The following is a 24457-nucleotide window of genomic DNA, read 5'->3' as shown; positions in this document are numbered from 1 at the left end:
ACTTGCAGTTTCAAAACATGAACATGTTGAGAGAGGAGAAGTAACAGAAAGCAATACATGTCACAATCACTTTCTTTGAGAATAGTTACAATTCAGAAGAGTAAAATATTCCTTTCAAGTAGCAAACTCAATTTAAGATCTCTCTGGTACATTTACATGGGTTTTATTCAGTTTAAAATGACAAAAACAGCAGATACAGCAATAAACACATCATAGAGGGCATACAACAAAGGATTTTTTTCCTTCTGAAATCTAGGGGGATATCCAGCAACGATTTTGTGATTTCCCCACGATACAGATTATGGATCAACATGGTCCAGTGGAAGCTGGACACTTTCTCACACAGGGAAGCTGAGGTAAACAGAAACATACATGCATCATGACAGCATCTTGTTACCTACCCTGTATATTTGGAATGATGCATGCATGGAGTAATTATCATTTTATATGAAAACAGATGCAGAAAGGTATTAGCAGTTTTTCTTTTTATTGCAGAAAATCCCATGGCCTGCTAACTAAACCCTGGGGCTTAGATGCAAAATATATTTTCACACATTTCTAACCCAACTCACTTGTGACCATTCCAAAAAAAAACTGGCAATACTACATAAGTAACAGATGTTTGACAATTCAACTGCAGTATTGTTTTCTGGCCTTCATCCGTGTGAGTTAATAACTTGCTTTGGTAGTGGAAACTAGTCACAACCATAGAATAAATAATGGCCTTCAGTATCTGGAATTTCAACTCAAAAGTATTTAAGCTGGAAGGCTGGCAAAAATGGATGCTCAAGTTACAATCCACAATGAATGCAATAACATTGGTTCGGTTTTTCCACAACAATACATTCAATAGTATAAGTGTCATCATGACCAATCTGTTCTTTAGCAATGTCACTTAAATTAGTGATTATATGCACCCTACTTTAGCATTGAACATTACACAACTAAAGGATTGAGTAACATCGGAACAGCAGTAGGTCATACGGCCCCTCAAGCCTGTTACGCCATTCAATTAGATGATGGCTGATCTGTACCATAATTCCATCTACCCGCCTTGGTTCTGTAGCTCTTATAACCCTTGCCTAACAAAAATCTATCTATCTCAGTCTTGAAATTTTCAATTGATTCAGCATTCACAGCCTTTTAGGGGAGAATTCCAGATTTCCATTACCCTTTGTGTGAACAAGTGCTTCCTGACATCATCCCTGAATGGCCTAGTTCTAATTTTAAGATTATGCCCCCTTGTTCTAGACTTCCCTACCACAGGCAATTGTTTCTCTCTACCCTATCAACACATTTGATCATCTTAAACACCTCAATTAGATCACCCCTTAAACTTCTATATTCAAGGGAATACAAGCCAAGCCTCATAATTTAACCCTTTTAGCCCAGATATCATTCTAGTGAATCTGCACTGCGCCCACTCCCAAGGCCAATATATCTTTCCTGAGGTGTGGTTCCCAGAACTGAATGCAGTACTCCAGATGGGGTCTAGCCAGAGCTCTGTACAGATGTAACACAACTTCTACCCCTTTCTATTCCTGCACTCTTGAGATAAAGGCCAACATCCCATTAGCCTTTTTAATTATTTTTTGTACTTGTCCACTAGCTTTTAGTGATTTCTGTACTTGGACCCCTAAATCTTTCTGCTCCTCCACAGTTCCTAGCGTCTCACCATTTAGAAAATACTCTGATCTATCTTTATTAGGTCCAAAGTGGATGACTTCACACTTTCCTATATTGAACTCCAGCAGCCAGTTTTGCCCACTCACTTAATCTAGCAATGTCCTTTTGCAACTTTTTGCTCCTATCTACCTATTTACTGTGCCACCTAACTTAGTGTTGTCAGCAAACTTAGATACTGTATATGGCTTTCTATTCCTTCATCAAAGTCATTTATAAATATAGTGAAAAGCTGAGGCCCCTGTACAGATCCCTGGGGAGTCACCACTAACAACGCAAAGGGGAAAAGAAGTCAAATTATCATATTAAGGAACATGCATTAGCTACACGTACCATGGTCTTCACTGCCATGCAGTTCCACTGCTGTAACCTAGAAAAAAACACAAGTAAAAAAAAATCCAATTAACCTTTTCATCACTCTAGACCAAATGGTAAAGTTTTATCTTACCAATAGCTTTGGAGATTATGAGTAGGTCTTAAAATACTTACATTTTAAAATCAAGTACGCAACAAGCAAGCCTGTCCAATCCCTACTGTGTTGTTATATCTGCCCGTCATTGTAAAATGCATGCTTTTAAAGCTTTGAAGTTTAAAAATGTATTGGGGCAACAATCCCAGCATCAAAGTGGATCGCTGTGCTAGCAATGGAAGATAATATTTTTTTTTAATTCCCTCTAATAATGGAAGACTTTCAGACATTCCTTGAATCAAAGTGCCCATATCCACTTGGGAAGTCATTGCAGTCAGGGGCAGGGGAAGCCCAAGGTTTACTTGTGGGCCCCAGAGGAGCACTTGTACTCCTCCTGGCTCACAAGGAACAAAATTAATTAACTCACCTCTTCTGGCTCCGGCTCCTTTTGCTGCCAGGTTGGCCTGGTGGGGAAGTCACAATGGCTTCCCCGTGCAGACCTCGGGTTAAAATTGCAGTCAGGCCCCAATGACGTAATTGGAACCAGATATGTATATTTAAAGAAGGTTCCTGCTGCCTTTTAGCACATATCCTCCCACCTGCTCAAAGGAGCAACCCACTGGAAGGCAGCGTGATCAGTGGGGGTTGGTCGCTGTGGCCATTTTAATTGCCCGCCTGGTTTCCACTGGACGAACAGGGTTAAAAACGCCCTTTAAGAGATGACGTATATGGCGAGAAACAAAAGTGACAGCAAACAGACAATAACTGGGGCACAATAATAAATAAGCAAAATTTTGGTTTATTACATAGGAGTTCAGATTTTCATCAGTGTTTTGGGTTCGCATTCTGCTATTTTGTTAATTTTTCCATGAAAACTACAAATCAATGGCCTTAGTAATAATCACTGTTACAATATTCTACAGCCTTCAGGCAATAAGGTGTTTTGTTTTAAAAAGTGACATCAAACTAATATTGTAATATGTAATCACACCCATAATAATAATAATAAAACTGATAGGCCACCTATTTTTTGGTGTTCACTAATAGAAACATTAGCAGCTGTACTGAAGTTCATATAAAAGTAAACATGTGGGCAAATGGTTTGTGTTGAGGAGTTACTTTTTTGCTTTTACCTTACCTTGGCCGATCCCATACTATAATCGATCCATTACACTAATTAGCAAGTTGAAGTGTGTGTGTGTGCGTGCGCTGGCTATTCCTCTAAAATGAATATGTCGGTTGAAAAACTGATAAGAAAAAAAATAAACACTAGATTGTACACGTGCAGAAAATAAAACATTACAAATTTCAATTCTCATCAAAATTTACTTAGTGGAGTATTAGTGTCTCACCAGGAGCATATAAAAAATATTTCTTTTGGTGATCCTTGGGCATATTTAAAGTCAAAGAGCTGGGGGAAAATTGCAAATAAAAACAATAATGTTCATATATAGTCTTCTGGATACCGTCCAGATTTTCTTTTCTATTATCTCTGGCTGTAGCTGTGGGATTTTCCTTTGCTTACGGTCAGATTCTATATTTGTGCTCAATTTCACTCTTTCCCTTTCCTTTCTCGCTGATATATCTTCTCCCGTCTTCCCCTCCCAACTCTTCAACAGATGATTCTCAGAATGCTTTTTTTTTTGCGTGCTGCCTTCATCATTCCCTCATCTTTAGCTCGTTCTCACTCATGCTCATTTGAAATGGTAATTGTGCCAGTAAGTGTACCTACTGCTTCACAGCTATTTCAGTTAGCCTGTAACCAATGTTTCCTCTAATTATGATAGCAAAATACTGCAGATGCTGGAAATCCGAAATAACAACAGAAAATGCTGGAAAAACTCAGCAAGCCAGGCAACATCCGTGGAGAGAAAATAGAGTCAACATTTCGGGTCAAACTTGACAAAGGGTTTGACGCGAAACGTTGACCGTTTTCTCTCCACGGATGTTGCCTGGCCTGCTGAGTTTTTCCAGCATTTTCTGTTGTTATTTCCCTCTAATTATGTTTGAGTGGCTGCATGGCCCATTCAAATTTTCGTGCACGTGCAGTTTCTCCCATTTAAAAGCCGGTGAGCGGCCTCCAGGACCTCCAGACAGTTGCGCGACCGTCCAGCTTAATGGGAATATCGCCTGCAACTTCTGCAGCTGATTTTATACCATAGAATCATAGGAGGCAGCCATTTGACCCATCTTGCCTGTGCCGGACCTTTGAAAGAGCAATCCAATTTAATCCCACATCCCAGCATTTTCCCCATAACCCTGCAAAACTAGTCCTCTTCACGTATATGTCTAATTGTCTTTTAAAAGTTCCTATGGAATCGGATTCCACCACCCTTTCAGGTAGTGCGTTCCAGATCTTAACAACCCTTTATGTGAAGAAATTTCTCCTCAGTTCCCTTCTGCTTCTTTTGCCAATTATTTTAAATCTATGACCTCTAGTTATCAACCCATTTGACAGAGGAAACAGCTTCTCCCTACTTTATCCATCAAAACCCCTCATAATTTTGAATACCTCTATTAGGACTCCCCTTAATATTTTCTGCTCCAAAGAGAACAATCCCAGCTTCTCCAATCTTTCCATATAACTGAATTCCCTCATCCCGGATATCATTCTGGTAAACCTCCTCTGTACCCTCTCCAGGGCCTTAACATCCTTCCTAAAGTGTGGTGGCCAGAATTGTACACACTACTCCAGCTGAGGTCTAACCAATGATTTATAAAGGTTTAGCATAACTTGCTTTTTTTTGTATTCAATGCCCCTATTTACAAGTATCTCATATGCTTTCTTAACTACCTTCTCAACTTGCCCTGCCGCCTTCAAAGATTTGTGAATATGTCCCCCTTTGCTCTTGTAACCGCCCCCCACCCCTGCTCAAAATAGTACCATTTAGATTATACTGCCTCTCCATGTTGTTTCTCCCAAAGTGCATCACTTCACACTTATCCACATTAAATTGCATCTGCCATGTGTCTGCCCATTTCACCAGTCTGTCGATGTCCTCCTGAATTCTACTACTATCATGCTCACTATTTACTACGTTGCCAAGTTTTGTATGGGCTGCAAACTTTGAAATTGTACTCCCTATACCAAAGTCCAGGTCATTTATATATAACAAGAAAAGCAATGGTCCTAATTCTGATCCCTGGGGGACCCCATTGCATAGTTCTCTCTAGTCAGAAAAACCTCCATTCACAACTACTCTCAGTCTCCTAACCCTTAGCCAATTTCACACCCAAGTTACCACCATCCCTTTAATCTCATATGCTTCTATTTTCCAAATAAGTCTGTTAGGAGGTATTTTATCAAATGCCTTTTGAAAGTCCAGATATACAACATCAACTGCATCCTCCTCAGCACACACGCTCACCCAGCTTTGTGTCGTCTGCAATTTGTCAATTTTGTGCTCCTGAAACTGCCAGATGTTGGTGCTGGGGAATAGAATTTTGAGCACTCCTGTAGCATGGTTACAACAGATAGAAGCCCCAACATTTCATTGCATTATAATTGAAATCACTTCTCATAGGTGAAAGAAAAAAGAAAGATGTGCACTTATATAGCACCTTTCACAACCACCGGATGTCCCAAAGCGCTTTACAGCCAATGAAGTACTTTTGAAGTGTAGTCACTGTTGTAATGTAGGCAACGCGGCAGCCAGTTTGCGCACAGCAAGCCCCCACAAGCAGTAAGTTTAGTGTTTAACCCACAGAACCACTCTTGCATTATTGATTCTTGAGCCTATTTTGATCTGGAATTTACTCAATGTTTTCATTTGTCATGACTGATGTCAAAAAATTAATTTGAATGTATCTGTCCATTGCTGTTGCACCCATTATGTTTCCACTTAAAACATTCCTTAAAATGGAGATATCCAAGACATGGCCCACAGGTCAAACACAGTCTACAAGCCCATGTCGTTCCTGTGAGTTCGAGTGAGGCACGGTGGCATAGTGGTTAGCACTGTTGCCTCACAGCGCCAGGGACCCGGGTTCAAATCTGGCCTCGGGCGACTGTCTGTGTGGAGTTTGCACATTCTCCCTGTGTCTGCGTGGGTTTTCTCCGGGTGCTCCGGTTTCCTCCCACAGTCCAAAGATGTGCAGGTTAGGTTGATTTGGCTATGATAAATTGACCCTTAGTGTTAGGGGATTAAATACGTGGGGTTACAGGGATAGGGTGGGATATGTGTCGGTGCAGGCTCGATGGGCCGAAATGGCCTCTATCTGCACTGCAGATTCTGTGATTCTGTGAACTGCACTATCTTCATCAACCCTCTGTTACTTCATCAAAGAACTCAATCAGATTAGTCAGACACGATTTGCCTTAACAAATCCGTGCTGGCTGTCCTTTATTAACCCATGCCTCATCAACTGAGAATTAATTTTGTCCTCGACAATGGTCTCTGGTAGCTTTCTCACTACTGACGTTGGACTGATTGGCCTGTAGATACCAAGTTTATCCTTCACTCCTTTTTTGAACAGGGGTGTAACATTTGCAATCTTCCAGTCCTCTGGCACCACACCAATATCCAAGGAGGATTGAAATATTGTGGTCAGAGCTTCTGCTATCTCCATCCTAACTTCCATCAGCAACCTAGGATGCATCCAATCTGGACCGGGTGACTTGCTAACTGGGAGTGATGCCAACCTATTTAGCACCTCCTTTCTATCTATTTTTATCCTATCCAGTATCTCTATGCCCCCTTCCTCTACTCCGACATTAACTTCAACCTCTCCTTTTGTGAACAGATGCAAAGTACTCATTCAGTACCTCAGACATGCCCTCTGCCTCCACAAGAAGATTTCCTTTTTTGTCCCTAATCATTAACTATCCTTTTACTTTTTATATGTTTACATAAGATTTTTGGGTTTGTTGCTGACTGCACTCCCCTGAAGTGTCATCACCCTCACTGAATACCGGTTTGTAAGTGCCACACACCCAGGATTCCTGCATTGCCTGCCTTTTCCTCCTAGTCTGCCTGGTGGTCACCTACTCTCTGTAGCTCTGGGGTGACCAACTCCTGAAACCAATCCATGAAACTCTCAACTTCCAATATGCACTGTAGTGACCCCTGCCACTTGTAAAAAAAAAATTAGTCATAAGACATTCATCCCTCCTTTCCAAGCAGATGATCATGAAATATCTTGGTTACTTCTCAGCGTTTTCCTTATTCTTCACATACAATGATCTTGCACATGAGTCAAACAATTCTTCCCACTTCCCAGTGTTACATTCCATCCTTGGACTCCCTTTCCTTCTTTCCCAGACATCAGCAGGAGCCACTCGTGCTGCTAGCCAACCAGTACATGAATAGCCTCTCTTCTAAGTTAGTATTCAGTGCTGTTCAAGGTGTCTGGGTCATGAGACTTTGCTTGATTGATTGATTTAAATTAGGAACATTATAAGTTTAATTTTCAAATAAAGCTAATTCTCATAAGTATTATTTATCCCTGGTATTATTTCTTTTAAAAGTTCACTGTTACCACAGAATATATATATATAAGCCATCCAAAATCATTAACCCCCTCATTCAATATAATATAGTGCAACGAACAACACTGGTCTCATCTGAAAATTAAACTTTCCCAATATTATGTACCTTTATGTCCTACATCACGATCATCCTTATTACCCTTTCATCATCTCTATCTATTGCACTCTGTGTACACACGTCATAACAGTAAAAAGTCCAGCCAAGCAAACATGTTGACAAGAGCAAGTACATATCCTCTCACCTCTGTGTCGTGTCCGTGTGTTGAAAAAGACACTGAAGACAGGAGTTGGTTCACAGGTGTTTACTAAGCAAAGTCTGGGGGGGTTCTAACGGATATACACAATATACAGGCTTATATAGCCCGAGTGGCAATTACCGGCATTACAGCACACCTGGGGCTCTTAAAGGCACATACACTACAATTCCTCCCCTTTTAGCCAACCAGTACATCATATTTTAAGTAATTATTAATTACATGTTATAAGAAAAATAATATACACATTGCTGTAGTTAATTAATTATAAGTCAGTCTCTCAGGAGGCTTCCTGACTCAGTCCGGATAACGCCTCGGGGGCGTAGTAGTTTCTGGTGGTGTAGTAGGTTCTTTTGGCAAGGCTGATTCGGCTTGAATGCCAGTGTCGGGTTCATCGGGTTCCAGTATCACCAGATCGGAGGTAGATACTAGGTGTATCTCTACTTCATCGTTAGGCGTATAGAGTTGTGGTGTAGGTTGTCCCTTTTCGGATGACTCTATGATTTGGTCAGCATGGCGCCTTATTATGCTTTCTCCGATGTCCACGGTATACATCAGTGGTCCTAGTCGTGTGCAGATAGTTCCAGGCTGCCATTTCTCGGTACGGTAGTCCCGGGCCCAAAACTTGTTGACCTATCTGGAAGGTTCTAGTTGGCCTTTCATTCATGCCTTGAAACTGCCGGTTCTCCACGTCCCTTCTGATGTTGGGCTTGACCAAATCCAGCCGGCATCTTAGGTTTCTATTGAAGAACATCATGGCGGGAGTTTGGTTGGTAACCATAGGTGTTGCATTCCTGTATGCGAATAAGAAGTTATCCACCTTGTGCTGAAGTTTTATGTCTTCATTACCCATGGCCTTGATGGCCTTCTTGTAGGTCTGGACAAACCTTTCAGCCAATCCATTGGTGGCGGGATGGTATGGGGCAGACGTGTAGTGCTTAACCCCATTGTTTTTTTAAAAGAACTTTCTGAATTCTTCGGACACAAACTGCGGTCCATTATCAGAACATATCTGTTCCGGCAGCCCATTCCTGGCAAATATGGTCCTTAATACTGTGATGGTTTTTTCCGTGGTGGTGGAGGACATCTTTATTACCTCCGGCCACTTGGAGTGTGCATCAACCGCGATTAAGAACATTGAGTCCATAAATGGACCAGCAAAGTCGATGTGCACCCTTTGCCAGGGAGATGAGGGCCACTCCCATGGATGTAGAGGGGCTTGTGGTGGAGCGTTTTGGACCTTCTGGCATCCTAGGCAGCTCTTGGTCATTTCTTCGATGTCTCCATCGATACCTGGCCACCATACAAACGCCCTAGCTAGGTTCTTCATTTTCACTCCACCCAGATGCCCCTCGTGAAGCTCCTTTAGCACTTTATCCTGGAGTTTGGGTGGAATCACCACTCTGGATCCACACATCAAGGTTCCTCGGCACACTGACAGCTGTTCTCTTCTTTGCGAGAATGCTGGCAACAGTAGTTCGCCATGTGCTGGCCATCCCTTCACTGTTAAATCGTAGACCCGTGAGAGAGTCGGGTCATTTCTCGTCTCCCTTTCAATGGCAGAATTTGTTACTGGTAGACATTCCACTATGGTAGAGTGGAACATCTCTACTGGGTCTACTGTAGGTGCCTCTTCTACCGTTGGCAACGGTAGGCGCGATAAACCATCAGCATTCCCATGCTGTTTTGATCCTTTGTATTCTATGTTGTATTGGTGTGCCCCTAGAAAAAGGGACCACCTCTGTAGCCTTTGCGCTGTCATAATGGGAACACCCTTTTTAGGGTTGAATATGGAGATGAGGGGTTGATGGTCAGTCAACAAGGTAAATTTTTGTCCGTGTAGGTAATGGTTGAATTTCTTCACTCCCCATACCAGGTTGAGTGCTTCCCTGTCAATTTGGGCATAGTTACGCTCAGCTGAGTTTAATGAGCGTGACGCAAAAGCTTTCGGCCGTTCTGAGCCATCAGGGAATTTATGGGATAATACTGCTCCTATGCCGTAAGGGGATGCATCACACGCCAGTCTGATTGGCAGTGATGGGTTGTAATGAGCCAAAACTTGTTCGGATGTGATTAAGTCTTTGCATTTATGGAAGGCACGTTTACAGTCTTCGTTCCATTTCCAAATCACTCCTGTTTGTAGCAGTTCATTAAGAGGGTGTAGAAGAGTTGATAAGTTCGGTAAAAATTTATGATAGTAATTTATTAATCCCAGGAACGACCTTAATTGTGAAACATTTTCAGGTGCTGGGGCTTTTATGACCGCTTCAATTTTTTCAGGTGATTTATGCAACCCTTCATTATTAATTATGTGGCCACAATATGATATCTGATTTTGGAAAAATTCGCACTTGGGGCGATTTGCTCGTAGGCCCCGTTCTTTCAGCCTAGTGAGCACCTGCTCCAAATTGGCAAGGTGCTCGTTGTCGTTTTCTCCGGTTACAAGGATGTCGTCTAGGTAGCAGAGTCCCCGGAATCCCTTGCAGGACTTGCTCCATAGCTCTTTGCCAGATAGCTGGAGCTGATGCTACTCCAAAAACCAGTCGATTGTACTGGTACAGGCCTTTGTGTGTGTTTATCGTGAGATACTTTTTAGAGGTCTCCTCAACCTCCATCTGTAGATATGCCTGTGCCAAGTCAATTTTGGTGAAACGTTTCCCTCTGGATAGTGAGGCGAAAATATCTTCTATCCTCGGAAGAGGATACTGTACTGTGTGAAGGACCGGGTTTACAGTCACCTTGAAGTCTCCACAGATGCGAATTTTTCTCTGTTCCTCAGATTTATCATTAGTCAATGCTTTTTTCAATGACTGGAACGATGGGTGCTGCCCACTCGCTCCAATCTATTTTGGATAATACGCCTGCCTTTTCCAAATTATCCAGCTCTGCCTCGACTACTGGACGAATTGCGTATGGCACCGGTCTTGCCTTAAAAAATTTGGGAATTGCTGCATCTTCCACTTTTATTGAGGTGGTGATGCCTTTCAAGGTTCCTAGTTTCTCTTGAAACACTTCTTTGGCGTTGGCCAAGATGTCTTTTAATCGTTCAGGTATGATGTCATCATTGTTTTTTTTCTTATTGGTCACCGTCAGTGCCTGAATGGAGTGCCAGTCTAAACGTATCTTTCTGATCCATTCACGTCCCAACAACGGTGGACCACCATCTTGTAGAATGTATAAATACAACTTTTGTATTTCTTTGCCGTTGTATACAACAGGCACCCTTATTTTTCCTTTGGGGTATACTTTCTGCCCCGTATATGTTTTTAAGATAATGGATGTGTCTTTTAGAGGTATATGCGAAAATAGCCTTTCGTAATCCCGTCGATTTATTACGGTTAGAGCTGATCCTGTATCTAGCTCCATTTTAACTGGGGACCCTGCTATTGTGAGGGTAACCCAAATGGTTCGGTAATCATCTTTGGCAAGTACATTATGTAATTTGAGACAGCTTAGTCTCTTGTTTTCGGAGTCGCTATTGCTCTTCTGGTCTTCGGAGCTACTGTCAGTCATCATTTGTACCTTCCTGTACTTCCCTTTATTGATTTTTTTTTTTTCTGTCTGTGGATTTATTTTGTCCAGATCGGCATACCCGTGCAATGTGTCCAATCTTTCCGCATTGCCTGCATGCTTTATCCTTGAACCAGCAGTCCCTCTGGTTATGGGTGGATCTGCCACAGCGATAACATCTTTCGAAACCCTGTGTCATTTCATGGGTGCCGAAGTCCTGTGTCTTTTGTTGTATCTCTGCAGCTCCTCTTGCTGCTGCTTCGTATGATACAGCCATACTGAAAGCTTTGTCCAATGTTAAATCTTTTTCAGAAAGCAGCCTTTTTTGTGTTCCTTCACTTAAGAGACCGCAAACGAATTTGTCTCGAAGATAATCTGATAGTCCTGCCCCGAATTGGCAGTACTTCGATAGCTTTCTTAATTCGGTTAGGTAATCAGCGTTACTTTCATTCTTGTGTTGATTTCTCATGAAGAATTTGAATCGTTCCGCTATCAGCAGCGGTGTTGGGTTTAAGTGTTCCTGCAGGGTATCAACAATTTCTTTAAAATTCTTGTCCTTTGGTTTGGCTGGAGTGATTAAATTTCGTAACAGCCCGTATGCCTTTGCGCCCATTAGGTTCAGCAGTACTGAAGCTTTTTTTTCATCTTCTATTCCATTTGCAGTGCAATATACCTACTCTTTCCACGTATGTGGTCCAATCTTCTATTTCGCTGTCAAAAGCATCAATATTGCCAGACTTAGGCATTTCAGAAAAGATATGACGCTTCCCGCGCTTTTCTTTCTTTTCTGCAGCAAAGATATGGCGCTTCCCGCGCTTTCCCGCCGCTGCTGCCGATGACAACGCTGTTTCCCGCGGTTTCCGTTTTTTTAAATTTATTTTTATTTATTTACAGTTGGAGACTCGTTCCCGCCGGACTTTCTCTCCAGGTCTGAACGCTGACCTGCTTGCCGCGCCGGCCGTCTCCCGAGTGCTCCCTCCCAGTCTGTTATTGCTTGCCTCCGATTTCGCTGCCTGTCTCAGCTGTAGAGCCAGCCGCTGGAGCCCCAGCCTGACGCCCAGGAAGGACTAGCGCAGTACCTGCCACCAGCTTGGCCAGCTGGTGAAACCACAGCTTCTCTCACTTCCTTGAGTCTTCTGGACGCCCGAGGAATCGATGTCCTTGAGGTGCTGCCGAATTGCAGGTAAGTCCGTTTCCACTTCGTCGCCACTGTAGTGTCCGTGTGTTGATAAAGACACTGAAGACAGGAGTTGGTTCATCGGTGTTTGCTAAGCAAAGTCTGGGGGGGGGTTCTAACGGATATACACAATATACAGGCTTATATAGCCCGAGTGGCAATTACCGGCATTACAGCACACCTGGGGCTCTTAAAGGCACATACACTACACTCTGGAATCTGGGTTTGAATCTAGCTTGGACTGATGTGATGAAAGTTTTCTCCTATTGCTTGTCATAAGAAATCTATAATCATAAATGAACGAAGCATGGACAGTCTCAACCCAGTTCCTTTAGCATTCAGACTCAACACAAAACAGTCTATACATGGCAATTTCAATCAGATGGTGTAGAACGGCAGCTAGTGTGGGAAATTAAAATATCACAGTAGTACTGTAGAAGTCATTTTCTATGGGCAGGGTTAGGGCACATCATTGTGGCAGAGTAGCGGGAGCTTTACACTGCATCTGGCCATTCTATACTTGAGCTGCAAGCATTCAAACCCGATAGTGAGGTTCAAAAGTGGTTAATAGCTCCTCACTTTAGGAACATAGGAACAGGATTAAGCCATTCAGTTCCTCAAGCCTGTTCCACCATTCTATTAGATCATAGCCAATCTGTACCTCCACACATACATACATACATATCAACCTGGAGTTCTGCTGTCTCACAAATAATTCAGCTTCTAGCTCTTAGTTTAGGATGCTACTGGACCTGTTCAGTTGAATCACTGCCAGCCAAATTCTTACATTAACAGTGTGGAATTCCTGTTTGCTTTCAGTGCAAGAGTTAACATCAAGAGATGTTTTACACAACTAGGTCTTTTTCACAGTATTGATGGAATCTGTACAGGAAATGCTTTCGAATCCAACTGAGTTTTGATAACATTTTCATTACGGAAAAAGTTTAAAGGGGAATACTCCAATTAAGGAAAAAAATCTTCTGCAGGGTATAGATTATATCCACTCCTCCTTGGCTGACCACAAAGAAATAGTCCAGAAATGTGTAACATCTGGGTTTTTTTTAATCTATGGTTTTGCTAATTTTCAGAAGTGATGCAAAAAAAAGTGTAATCTACAAATCTTCAGCAGGTCTGGGTTTAGTATAAACCCAAAAATCTGATGTAGGAAAAGTAAGATATTTATTGTAAAAAATTGTTTTCTCATTCTGAGCCAGACAGGATATTTTCAGATGCATTCTACAGATTGTACAATTAATACTTTGTTCATATTGAAATATTCAAATATGTTAATGACAAAGGAAAGTAGTGGTTGGGCTTGCAAGCTGTATCAGATTACTTTGCTGGTCAGAAGGTTAATATGTATCATGTGACTATCACTTGTAAATGTTTCATGAGTTTTAATGGCTGTCAGAAAAGAATCAGACACTTAAGTAAAAACCTTTCAAAGACTCTGATGAGTCTCCAGCCTGATATTTGGGTCCCATGGTCAATTTGTAAACAAATTCACTTTTGAAATGAACCCAGGGGAAAACAAGTCACTTATGAAGTCTGCTTAAAAATCTAATAAAGCAAGTTAAAGCTTTCAAGTCTGCAGTCTTTATATAAAAAGTGACAAGACAGGGTGATGCTGAAGGCAACAGTAACAACAATGACCTTGGTGATTGTTGGAAGCACAGAAAAATTTAGACAAGAATTTGGACAGCCCACGGATTTCCTGTAGCTTAATGCATGTTCCAACAACACTGATTCAGCAAGTGATTAATTAATTTTGCATTTAAATTTCTACATACAAGGGAAAAGAGTTCCAGGTGAGAATGCTGTCTGGGAATGTAGTTCCACATAAAGAAGTGGTACATGATGCTTTGGCATTAACATTTTGTGCAGATGTAGTGATGTACAAATTGAAAGCTGCTAGGCAGCATTAACAACATTGGTATAAATATAGAGGCCTTGATAAATTACTAGCAAATTTTGTGATGGTACTCCAGTCATAATGCTATAAAGGATTGATAGTCCAGAATATCATTTCAACAATGAATTGTGTGAAGTCTGGTGTGAAGGTGGTCACTTCCATGTCTACAGTTTGCACAGCTTTGGAGTGGGCTGAACCTAGCAGTAAGAGTTGACCAATTTGCACTGAAGCCAAATTGACAACCACATAAATAGCAAGTGATTGTGATTAGGATGTTCCAAGAGCTTCTTATTCACTGTGATTTCCATGAGCTTTGGTGTGATTGGCGACAGAAATACTAGAATGTAGTTATTAGGATCTGACTTTTATTCTCTTCTTGTGGACAGACACGGTGTTTGATGTCTCGTCCCATTCAAATGGAAAGCAAGTTCACAGAGACAGTTGGAATAATTAAGCCAGTAGGACCTTTAAATACTTCACTAAGGGTTTGAAACCATATCTAGCTAGATCAATGGGACCTGTAGCTTTTCCAGGATCAAACTTATGAAGAGTTTGGCTTTCTTGTACCTGATCTCGATTTGGCTGCTGAACTCTGATGGAACACTTCCTGGCCTTGGATTTTTCAGCAAATGGTGTCCATCAACTTTGGCTGTTTCAGACTGTGGCTTACAACTTTGTTGTTCCAATAAGAAGTAGTGTGGTTGAGTCCAATGTAGAAACAGTGAGGCATTAGTCCTTGGAACTTGTCTGAGAATCATGCAATTTGGATCGGATTTTGGGCTTGTACCCCAGTAATCTTATGAAAGGGGCTCAAAGTAACGTTCCACATAACTTGATTGCCTGAACTTCCCCATTTACAAAAGCACTGTTGTGGTTCAGCATCCCTACCTGGTACATATATAGAATACAGCTTCCCTTTACCAAGTCCTAACAACACGCCATAAACCATGTCAAAAAAGCACACCTCTTGCACTAGAGTGAACTTTCCCACTTCTCTCACCAGCCATTATTGCACCTTTTTGAATAAATTTGTGTCCAAAGGCAACAGTGTCGATCTGACCCAAGTCATTCCACTTAGTGCCCATAGGCATGGCAGTGGGAGAAGGTTTTGAATTCTTTCATCTGAGCTAGTTTTGAACCCAGTACCTAGACATAGAAAGGGAGTGCGCTATTCAACTGTGCCACTCAGCCGCTTTTTTTTTAATTGACTAAATTAAGTCCTTCACCATGATCAATGAGCTGGATCACCTGGGCCTTCTTGTCAAAATATAAAAAGTGATTAAAGTGAGCACTATCCAGTTAGTTAGTACTGTAATATTGGTGAAGTCTTTCACTCTTATTCCCACGCCACGAGCAGGATTTTAACTAGGAGGCAGGTAGGGAGCAGGGGGGCTGGATTGCGGTTGGGAAACCCAGGAGGATGGGTTCCCCTCAGGCCCTGATTAACATTTTTTTTCTCTACTTCCACCGCTCCCCCCCCCCCCACCCCAGCCACAGCCAGCCAGATTGGGAGGCTGGCTGGCAGGTAGGCCTGCGGCACCAGGTCGCAACTGGAGAGCAGAGAGGAAGGAGGAAGGGATCAGAGTCCGGGATCGGGGGGGGGGGGATGGCGGGGGTGTTGGAGGCTGAGGATCGAAGGCCGGAGGAGCGGCGGGGGGGGGGGGGGCAAATCGGAGATCTCGTGAAGGTGGGGTTGGAGGGAGATCAGAAGGGTGGGGGTTCCGATCACAGGGGTTTGGTGAGGCAGGGGCGCTGGATTCAGCAGGTAAGTGGAAAGGCACTTACCTCCTGGATCCAGTCCTCGCCTTCCTTTAGCTGTTGAGGCCTAGGAAACCCGGCTGCCCAGAGTTAAATTTAAACGGGTGATTCAAAGTGAAGCATGCAGTGCCAACCTGCCTCCTGTGAACAGGTTGGTCACCCGCCCCCGTTAAAACCGGGAATGGGCAGGTTGGAGACAAGATTTAGATTCTACCACTTCAACCTCCCACCCGATCCAAACCTGCCCGTTTTTTAGGGTTAAAATTACCACCCCCCACCCCACATTTCAAAACATGGACTTGACTTACAGGTTCCATGTCAGGCATATCTGGCAGCTGTGAGACTGCTTCTTCCACCACAAACTGTTCATCATCATCCTCTTCCTCTTCAACGCTCCTTCCTTTATCGACAATTACATTAGACACAGGCTTTGCACTACCAATTCTGGAAAAGCACAATAAAGCAAGTTAAAAATTAATATATTATTTTTGAGACAGAATTTAAGAAAGTTATGTGAAACTGAAGAACAGATTTATGACTGCACACGAAGTGCTAAATGACCTATTTCAGTGCTGTAAACATTTGTAATGCTATGACAGCTGTCAAGACAGGCACTAATAACCAGTGTTCCTTTTTAATGTGCAACAATAGCTTTGAGAATGACCTGTTGAAGCTCATTCCTCTAATACACTAACTCTCCCAGCCTATCATCCAATCACATTATGAAACTGGATGATAGGAAAAATGATAGGCTGCCTCCAATTCTGTGCACTAACAGTCTCCTGTGTGGAAACTTATCAAATGGCTTCTGGAATCCCATTTAAATAACATCCATAGACATTCCCTTATCTACCAGGTTAGTAAACTCCTCAAAAAATGCAACTAGTTAGACATGACTTACCCATTACAAATCCACATTGGCTCTCTCTGATCAGTTCATATTTGTCCAAGTGCTCAGTCACTCTATCCCTAATGATAGATTCTCGTAACTTCCCTTCATCAGACTTTAGACTAATAGGTCTATAATTTCCTGGTTTCTCTCTCCCACCCTTCTTAAATAATAGAGCAATATTGGCAATTGGCAATTTTTCAATCCAAGGGAACAATTCCTGAATCAAGAGAGTTTTCAAAGATCATGGCAAAAGCATCTGCATTTTCCTCACTGACTTCAAATTTCTAATGACACACCCTTTTATTCTCTTTTTCCCCTCACCACAGAAATTTGGCTTTGTAAAATTTGCCTCAATACGGTTCACCGACTGACTTTCGAGAGCGAAGGCTGAATTAACGGTCAGTGACTTACAAGCTGGTTATTCAATCAAGGGGCTCAGGTAATATAATCCAGCGAAGGCAAAGCTGGAGTAATTTATACTTGTCATCTGAATTTTACTATTCGATTATCACCTTGCAATGCACTGATATCACACAACATAACAGTAGAAAATACATTCCATTTTGCAGGATATTATTCTTTTGTTTTACATAGTGAATTGCAAGGACACCCACCATATCATCATAATAATAATAGGAGAAACATCTACCTTTCTGAAGGCGAGTCTCCACTTTCCTGCTTCTTTACTCTGGGAGGTGCTGGTCTTGCACTGCCTGGTCGAGGTATTCGCTTGCTGTCCAAGAAAACATAATCGTTTGTGATGAATGTAAATATGGAAAAGTGGGTATTTATTTAGAAATTACAAAGGCAATCAAATAAATTCCCTCATGAATGACCAAATCTCAACAAGTCATTTATCAGCTATGGGTGTGAATATTTAAATAAATAAAAAAAGACATCAAACCTCTGTACAATTTGGGGAGAAAGCTCATCAGAAATCTCTCCATTCACCTCAGCTGCATGCTTCTTCTCGGTGGAATTGTGGGCAGCATCAGGATCTGCAAATATTGATGCATCAATTACTAGAATGTGCAATACTGGCAAGGAAAGGGGGCAAAACACATTACAGGAAACTTTCGATTTACCGGCACCTAAATAACCGGAAATCTCGGTTAACCGGCAAAATTCAGGAGTAGGTTCAGGTAAGTTTTACTTCATACTGTACTTGCCTTCCTCGATCTGTTGCTGTGCAAGGGTGTGGCTGCAGCTGTTGCTAAGCTACAGAGACGCTTGGCACTTGTGGCCATTGTTCTGAACCTGTTGCTAAGCAACAGGGTTTGTTGCTTTATACAGAGCTCTCAGCTCTCCGTATCTTTTACTATAGCTTTCGGTTATCCGGAATTTTTGATGAACCAGCACCACGTCGGTGCCGGATAAAAAAAAGTTTCCTGTACTTTAAAAATGTAACTTGCTCAAACAAATTACTGTAATATTGAAACAGGACTGTGTCTATCCTGCCCTCTTGGACTGGTACACTCATTCTCTCCATTCAATAGATCATTTTACAAAGCAATATAGAGGAAAAAACAAGTCAGGCTGGAAGGCAGAGCAAATATGTAACGGCACAAGGGAGTAAGGCAAGGCTGAATGGCATTTATTTTAATGCAAGGAGTCTTACGAATAAGGTGGATGAACTGAAGTTGTTGATGAACACATGGGAGTATGATATTGTTGCTATCACGGAGACATGGTTGAGGGAGGGGCAAGACTGGCAGCTCAATATTCCGGGGTATAGAATCTTCAGGCGAGACAGAGGGGGGTGTAAAAGAGGGGGTGTCGCAATATTAATTAAGGAGTCAATTACTGCTGTAAGGAGGGATGATATATTAACAGGTTCCTCTAATGAGGCCATATGGGTTGAACTTAAAAACAAAAAGGGGGCTAGCACTTTGCTGGGAGTGTACTATAGGCCCCCAAACAGCCAGGGGGAGATAGAGGAACAGATATGTAGGCAAATCTCAAAGAAGTGTGCAAATAATAGGGTAATAATAGTGGGGGATTTCAACTTCCCCAATATTAACTGGGATAGTCAGAGTGTGAAAGGCTTAGAGGGTGCGGAATTCTTAAAGTGCATCCAGGAGAGCTTTTTGAGCCAGCATGTAGAAAGTCCTACAATTCTAGGGAATGTGGCCGGACAAGTGGTAGAAGTGTTAGTGGGTGAGCACTTTGGTGACAGTGACCATAATTCGGTGAGATTTAAGGTAGTCATGGAAAAGGACAAGGATGGACCGGAAATAAAGGTTCTAAATTGGGGGAAGGCCGATTTTAATATAAGGCAGGATCTGGCCAATGTGGACTGGGATCAGCTACTTGAAGGAAAATCCACATCGGAGCAATGGGAGTCTTTCAGAAAGGAAATTGAGAGAGTACAATGGCAACATGTTCCCGTAAAGGTCAAGGGTGGGACCAACAAGCCCAGGGAACCTTGGATGTCAAGGGATATACGAGACTGGATTAGGAGAAAAAGGGGGGCTTTTGGCAGATACAAAGGACTAAAGACAGAGGAAGCCCTAGAGGAGTATAAAAAGTGCAGGGGGATACTTTAAAAAGAAATTAGGAGAGCGAGGATGGGCCATGAAATAACACTGGCGAGCAAAATAAAGGAAAATCCTAAGGTGTTTTATAAGTATATTAAGGGCAAGAGGATAACTAGGGAAAGAGTAGGGCCCATTAGGGACCAAAGTGGCAAGCTGTGTGTAGAGCCAGAAGATGTAAATGAATTTTTTGCATCTGTGTTCACTATAGAAAAGGACGATGTGGACATAGATATCAGGCAGGGGGACTATGATATACTTGAACATATTAGCATCGAGAGGGAAGAGGTACTAGCGGTTTTAGTACCTATAAATCCCCAGGCCCGGACGAGATGTATCCCAGGCTACTATGTGAGGCAAAGGAGGAGATTGCAGGGGCTCTGACACAAATTTTCAGAACCTCTCTGGCCACAGGGGATGTGCCAGAGGACTGGAGAACAGCTAACGTAGTACCATTATTCAAGAAGGGTAGTAGGGATAAACCAGGGAATTACAGGCCAGTGAGCCTAACATCAGTGGTAGGGAAATTATTGGAAAAAATTCTGAGGGACAGAATTAGTCTCCACTTGGAGAGGCAAGGATTAATTAGGGATAGCCAGCATGGCTTTGTCAAGGGAAGATCATGTCTGACCAATTTGATTGAATTTTTCGAGGGGGTGACTAGGTGTGTGGATGAGGGTAGTGCAGTGGATGTGGTTTACATGGATTTCAGTAAGGCTTTCGATAAAGTCCCGCATAGCAGACTGGTCAGGAAGGTAAGAGTCCATGGGATCCAGGGTGCCTTGGCACATTGGATCCAAAACTGGCTTAGTGGCAGAAGGCAGAGGGTGATGGTGGAAGGTTGTTTTTGTGACTGGAAGCCTGTGTCCAGTGGGGTACTGCAGGGATCGGTGCTTGGTCCCTTGCTGTTTGTGGTCTACATTAATGATTTGGATGTGAATGTAAAAGGTATGATCAGTAAGTTCGCAGATGACACGAAAATTGGTGGGGTGGTAAATAGCGAGGAGGGGAACCTCAGGCTACAGGACGATGGGCGGAAGAGTGGCAAATGGAATTTAACCCTGAAAAGTGTGAGGTGATGCATTTTGGACGGACTAACAAGGCAAGGGAATACACAATGAATGGTAAGACCCTAGGAAAGACAGAGGATCAGAGGGACCTTGGTGTGCATGTACATAGATCCCTGAAGGCAGCAGAACAGGTGGATAAGGTGGTTAAAAAGGCATATGGGATACTTGCCTTCATTAGCCGAGGCATAGAATATAAGAGCAGGGAGGTTATGATGGAGCTGTACAAAACGCTGGTAAGGCCACAGCTGGAGTACTGTGTGCAGTTCTGGTCGCCACACTATAGGAAGGATGTGATTGCTTTGGAGAGGGTGCAGAGGAGATTTACCAGGATGTTACCTGGGCTGGAGCGCTTCAGCTATGAAGAAAGACTGGACAGGCTGGGGTTGTTTTCCTTGGAGCAGAGAAGGCTGAGGGGGGACCTGATTGAGGTATACAAAATTATGAGGGTCATAGATAGGGTAGATAGAAAGGAACTTTTCCCCTTAGTAGAGGGGTCAATAACAAGGGGGCATAGATTCAAGGTAAGGGGCAGGAGGTTTAGAGGGGATTTGAGGAAAAACTTTTTCATCCAGAGGGTGGTTGGAATCTGGAACTCACTGCCTGAAAGGGTGGTAGAGGCAGGAGCCCTCACAACATTCAAGAAGCATTTGGATGAGCACGTGAAATGCCATAGCATACAAGGCTACGGACCAAATGCTGGAAAATGGGATTAGACAGGGCTTGATGGCCGGCGCGGACACGATGGGCCGAAGGGCCTCTTTCTGTGCTGTATAACGCTATGACTCTACATAACTAGGATTTCTTTGTCTTTTTGAAACAAATGCTATGGGATAAATCTGAGGATTCAACACTCCCAGCAGAGCTTTGCATGAGGGGAGCACATAGTGGGAATTCTGTCACAGAGATCAGTGCATCTAATTCGCACCTTTTATGAAGCACAAAGATATGGACAAAACCACAGCTAGCCAATCAAAATGCAGAACACTTTAACCACACGAACCAGGGCAAAAACTGCCTTTCCTTACTTAGCAGAAAACTCAAATTTATTAAAAAAGCATTTAAGTACACGCTGACAAAACATTGTAAAGGCTGGGAGAATGTTGCAGGCTGTAGTACATTTGAAGAGTTTTGCTTTCAGTCATATTAATACTCAAGAGTGTACTCAAGAGAATACAATTCTAATAATATATAATCAATTTTATTTACTTTTTGGAGCTTTCACAATAGGAGTCTTAGTGGAGTTAGCAGTCTGTCATTGCTCACTTATGGCAGCAGGGATTTTAATTGAAGCTGTCACACGGCAAGAAAGCAGATGTTTTGTAACAGTGTGATGCTAGACCAGGATTATAATGGGGTAAGTAGGTTCTATCCTGCATTAGTTTTAAAATATCATATCTTGTTCATGTACTTCAGTTACAGTGTGTTGGTATTTTGAAATGGAACTCTGGTTGCTAGGATTTCCTTAGTCCTTTGCCTTGGGAAAGGTCTCCTTTGCTCTGAGGTGGGATAAGTTGCCTGGACAGGTATAGCTGCTGCAAGCTCTCCCGGTTTTCAGTTCACTCAGCCCAACCCTATTTCCATGTCATAGATCTGAAGTGGGCTCCATAGGACTGCAGCAGCCACACTACATTCAACCAAAATTCAGTTAAGACTCTGCAAAGGGGTCCTTAAGAATTTCAAAATGCTTTATTATTTAAATTTTAGAGAGCCATTAATAAATATGGTATTACATAAGAACATAAGAAATAGGAGCAGGAGTAGGCCAATCGGCCCCTCGAGCCTGCTCCGCCATTCAATAAGATCATGGCTGATCTGATCCTAACCGCCAATCCACTATCACAGAACCATCTCCTGAATCTAACAGAATTAGACACACGAAATAGGAGCAGGATCAGGCTACACGGCCCCTGGGCCCGCTCCGCTACCCACAGGGCCATGACCGATCCGAACCTCGACTCATGTCCAAATTCCTGCCCGCTCCCCGTAACCCTTAATTCCCTTTACTTCTAGGAAACTGTCTATTTCTGTTTTAAATTTATGTAATGATGTAGCTTCTACAGCTTTTTGGGGCAGCATATTCCATGGACCTACCACCCTCTGAGTGAAGTAGTTCCTCCTCATCTCAGTTTTGAAAGAGCTGCCCCTTATTCTAAGACTATGCCCCCTAGTTCTAGTTTCACCCATCATCGGGGACATCCTCCCTGCATCCACCCGATCCAACCCCTTCACAATCTTATATGTTTCAATAAGATCGCCTCTCATTCTTCTGAACTCCAATGAGTCCCAATCTACTCAACCTCTCCTCATATGTCCATCCCCTCATCCCCGGGATTAACCGAGTGAACCTTCTTTGTACTGACTTGAGAGCAAGTATGTCCTTTCTTAAGTATGGACACCAAAACTGTACGCAGTATTCCAGGTGCGGTCTCACCAATACCTTGTACAACTGAAGCAATACCTCCCTATTTTTATATTCTATCCCCCTAGCAATGAAAGCCAACATTCCATTGGCCGCCTTAATCACTTGCTGCACCTGCATACTAACCTTTTGAGTTTCGTGCACCAGGACCCCCAGATCCCTTTGTACTTCAGTACTTTCCAGTTTCTTGCCATTAAGATAATAACTTGCTCTACGATTTTTCCTGCCAAAGTGCATAACCTCACACTTTCCAGTATTGTATTCCATCTGCCAAATCTCTGCCCACTTACTTAGCTTGTCGATGTCCCCTTGCAGGTTTTTTATGTCCTCCTCACTCACTACTTTCCCTCCCATCTTAGTATCATCTGCAAACTTTGATATGTTACACTCAGTCCCCTCCTCCAAATCGTTAATATAGATTGTAAAGAGTTGGGGACCCAGCACTGACCCCTGCGGAACACCACTAGTTACTGATTGCCAGTCTGAGAATGAACCATTTATCCCAACTCTCTGCCTTCTGTTAGATAGCCAATCCTCTATCCATGCCAGAATATTACCCCCAATCCCGTGATTTTTTATCTTAAGCAATAATCTTTTGTGTGGCACCTTGTCAAATGCCTTTTGGAAGTCTAAATACACTACGTCCACTGGTTCCACTTTATCCACCCTATACGTTACTTCCTCAAAGAACTCCAGCAAATTTGTCAAACAGGACTTCCCCTTCATAAAACCATGCTGACTTTGTCCTATTAAATTATGATTATCCAAATGTCCTGTTACTGTCTCCTTAATAATGGACCCCAAAATTTTACCTACTGTGATGAAATATTCCATTCATCACTGCCTGTGACTGTGGTTGGTTTCAGGTTTCCCCCTTACCATTGTATTGCCTGTGACTGTGGTTGGTTTCAGGTTTCTCCTCACCATTGTATTGTGTATTGGAATGTATGGAATGTGTTGTGTGTAGGGCTCCGCCCATACCTGGCCTCTATGTAAGCCAGCTCAGTCTGGCCTCACAGCCAGTACTGCAGACCTCCAGGGAAGATACCTCTCTCCACTTCTAAGTTAATAAAAGCCTTGTTTTGTTTCGCTAACAACGAGTCTCGGGATTATTGAGGCACATCAATTTTATTAACTTCCCCTGCCCAGACATGACCAGCGCCACGGTCATTAAATGCCTCAACAGCCTGTTCTGCCTGTTCGGTATGCCGAGCTACATCCACACGGATAGGGGGGCGTCCTTCATGAGTGAAGAGCTACGCCAGTACATGCTGTCCAGGGGTATCGCCACGAGCCGTACCACCAGCTACAACCCCCAGGGTAACGGTCAAGTGGAGCGAGAGAACGGGAC

The 24457-nt window shown here is 42.8% G+C and overlaps 1 protein-coding gene across 5 annotated transcripts in view; it reads right to left on the bottom strand.

Annotated features, from left to right (window-relative positions):
* The window catches only part of ift54 (intraflagellar transport 54), a 220132-nt gene that overhangs the window by 91590 nt on the left and 104085 nt on the right, over positions 1-24457 (bottom strand). For 4 of the 5 annotated variants that reach the window (XR_015078122.1, XM_085985622.1, XM_085985623.1 and 1 more), the window contains 4 exons: positions 17988-18081; positions 17733-17816; positions 16500-16635; positions 2017-2053 (listed from right to left, as the gene is read on the bottom strand). Coding sequence is in view for 4 of the 5 variants with exons in the window: in XM_085985622.1 (XP_085841748.1) it covers positions 2017-2053; positions 16500-16635; positions 17733-17816; positions 17988-18081 (351 nt within the window). In the remaining variant the exon portion in view is untranslated. Of the gene's footprint in view, positions 352-2016; positions 2054-16499; positions 16636-17732; positions 17817-17987; positions 18082-24457 lie in introns of all 5 variants that reach the window. The other variant, XM_085985625.1, reaches the window with a different exon arrangement.

The sequence above is a fragment of the Somniosus microcephalus genome, chromosome 4, assembly GCF_052327205.1.
Source record: "Somniosus microcephalus isolate GS21.2 chromosome 4, FLI_Smic_1.0, whole genome shotgun sequence".
Classification (NCBI taxonomy): Eukaryota; Metazoa; Chordata; class Chondrichthyes; order Squaliformes; family Somniosidae; genus Somniosus; species Somniosus microcephalus.
The sequence above is the reverse complement of the archived record's forward strand: the minus strand, read 5'-3'. Positions and strand labels throughout refer to the sequence as shown.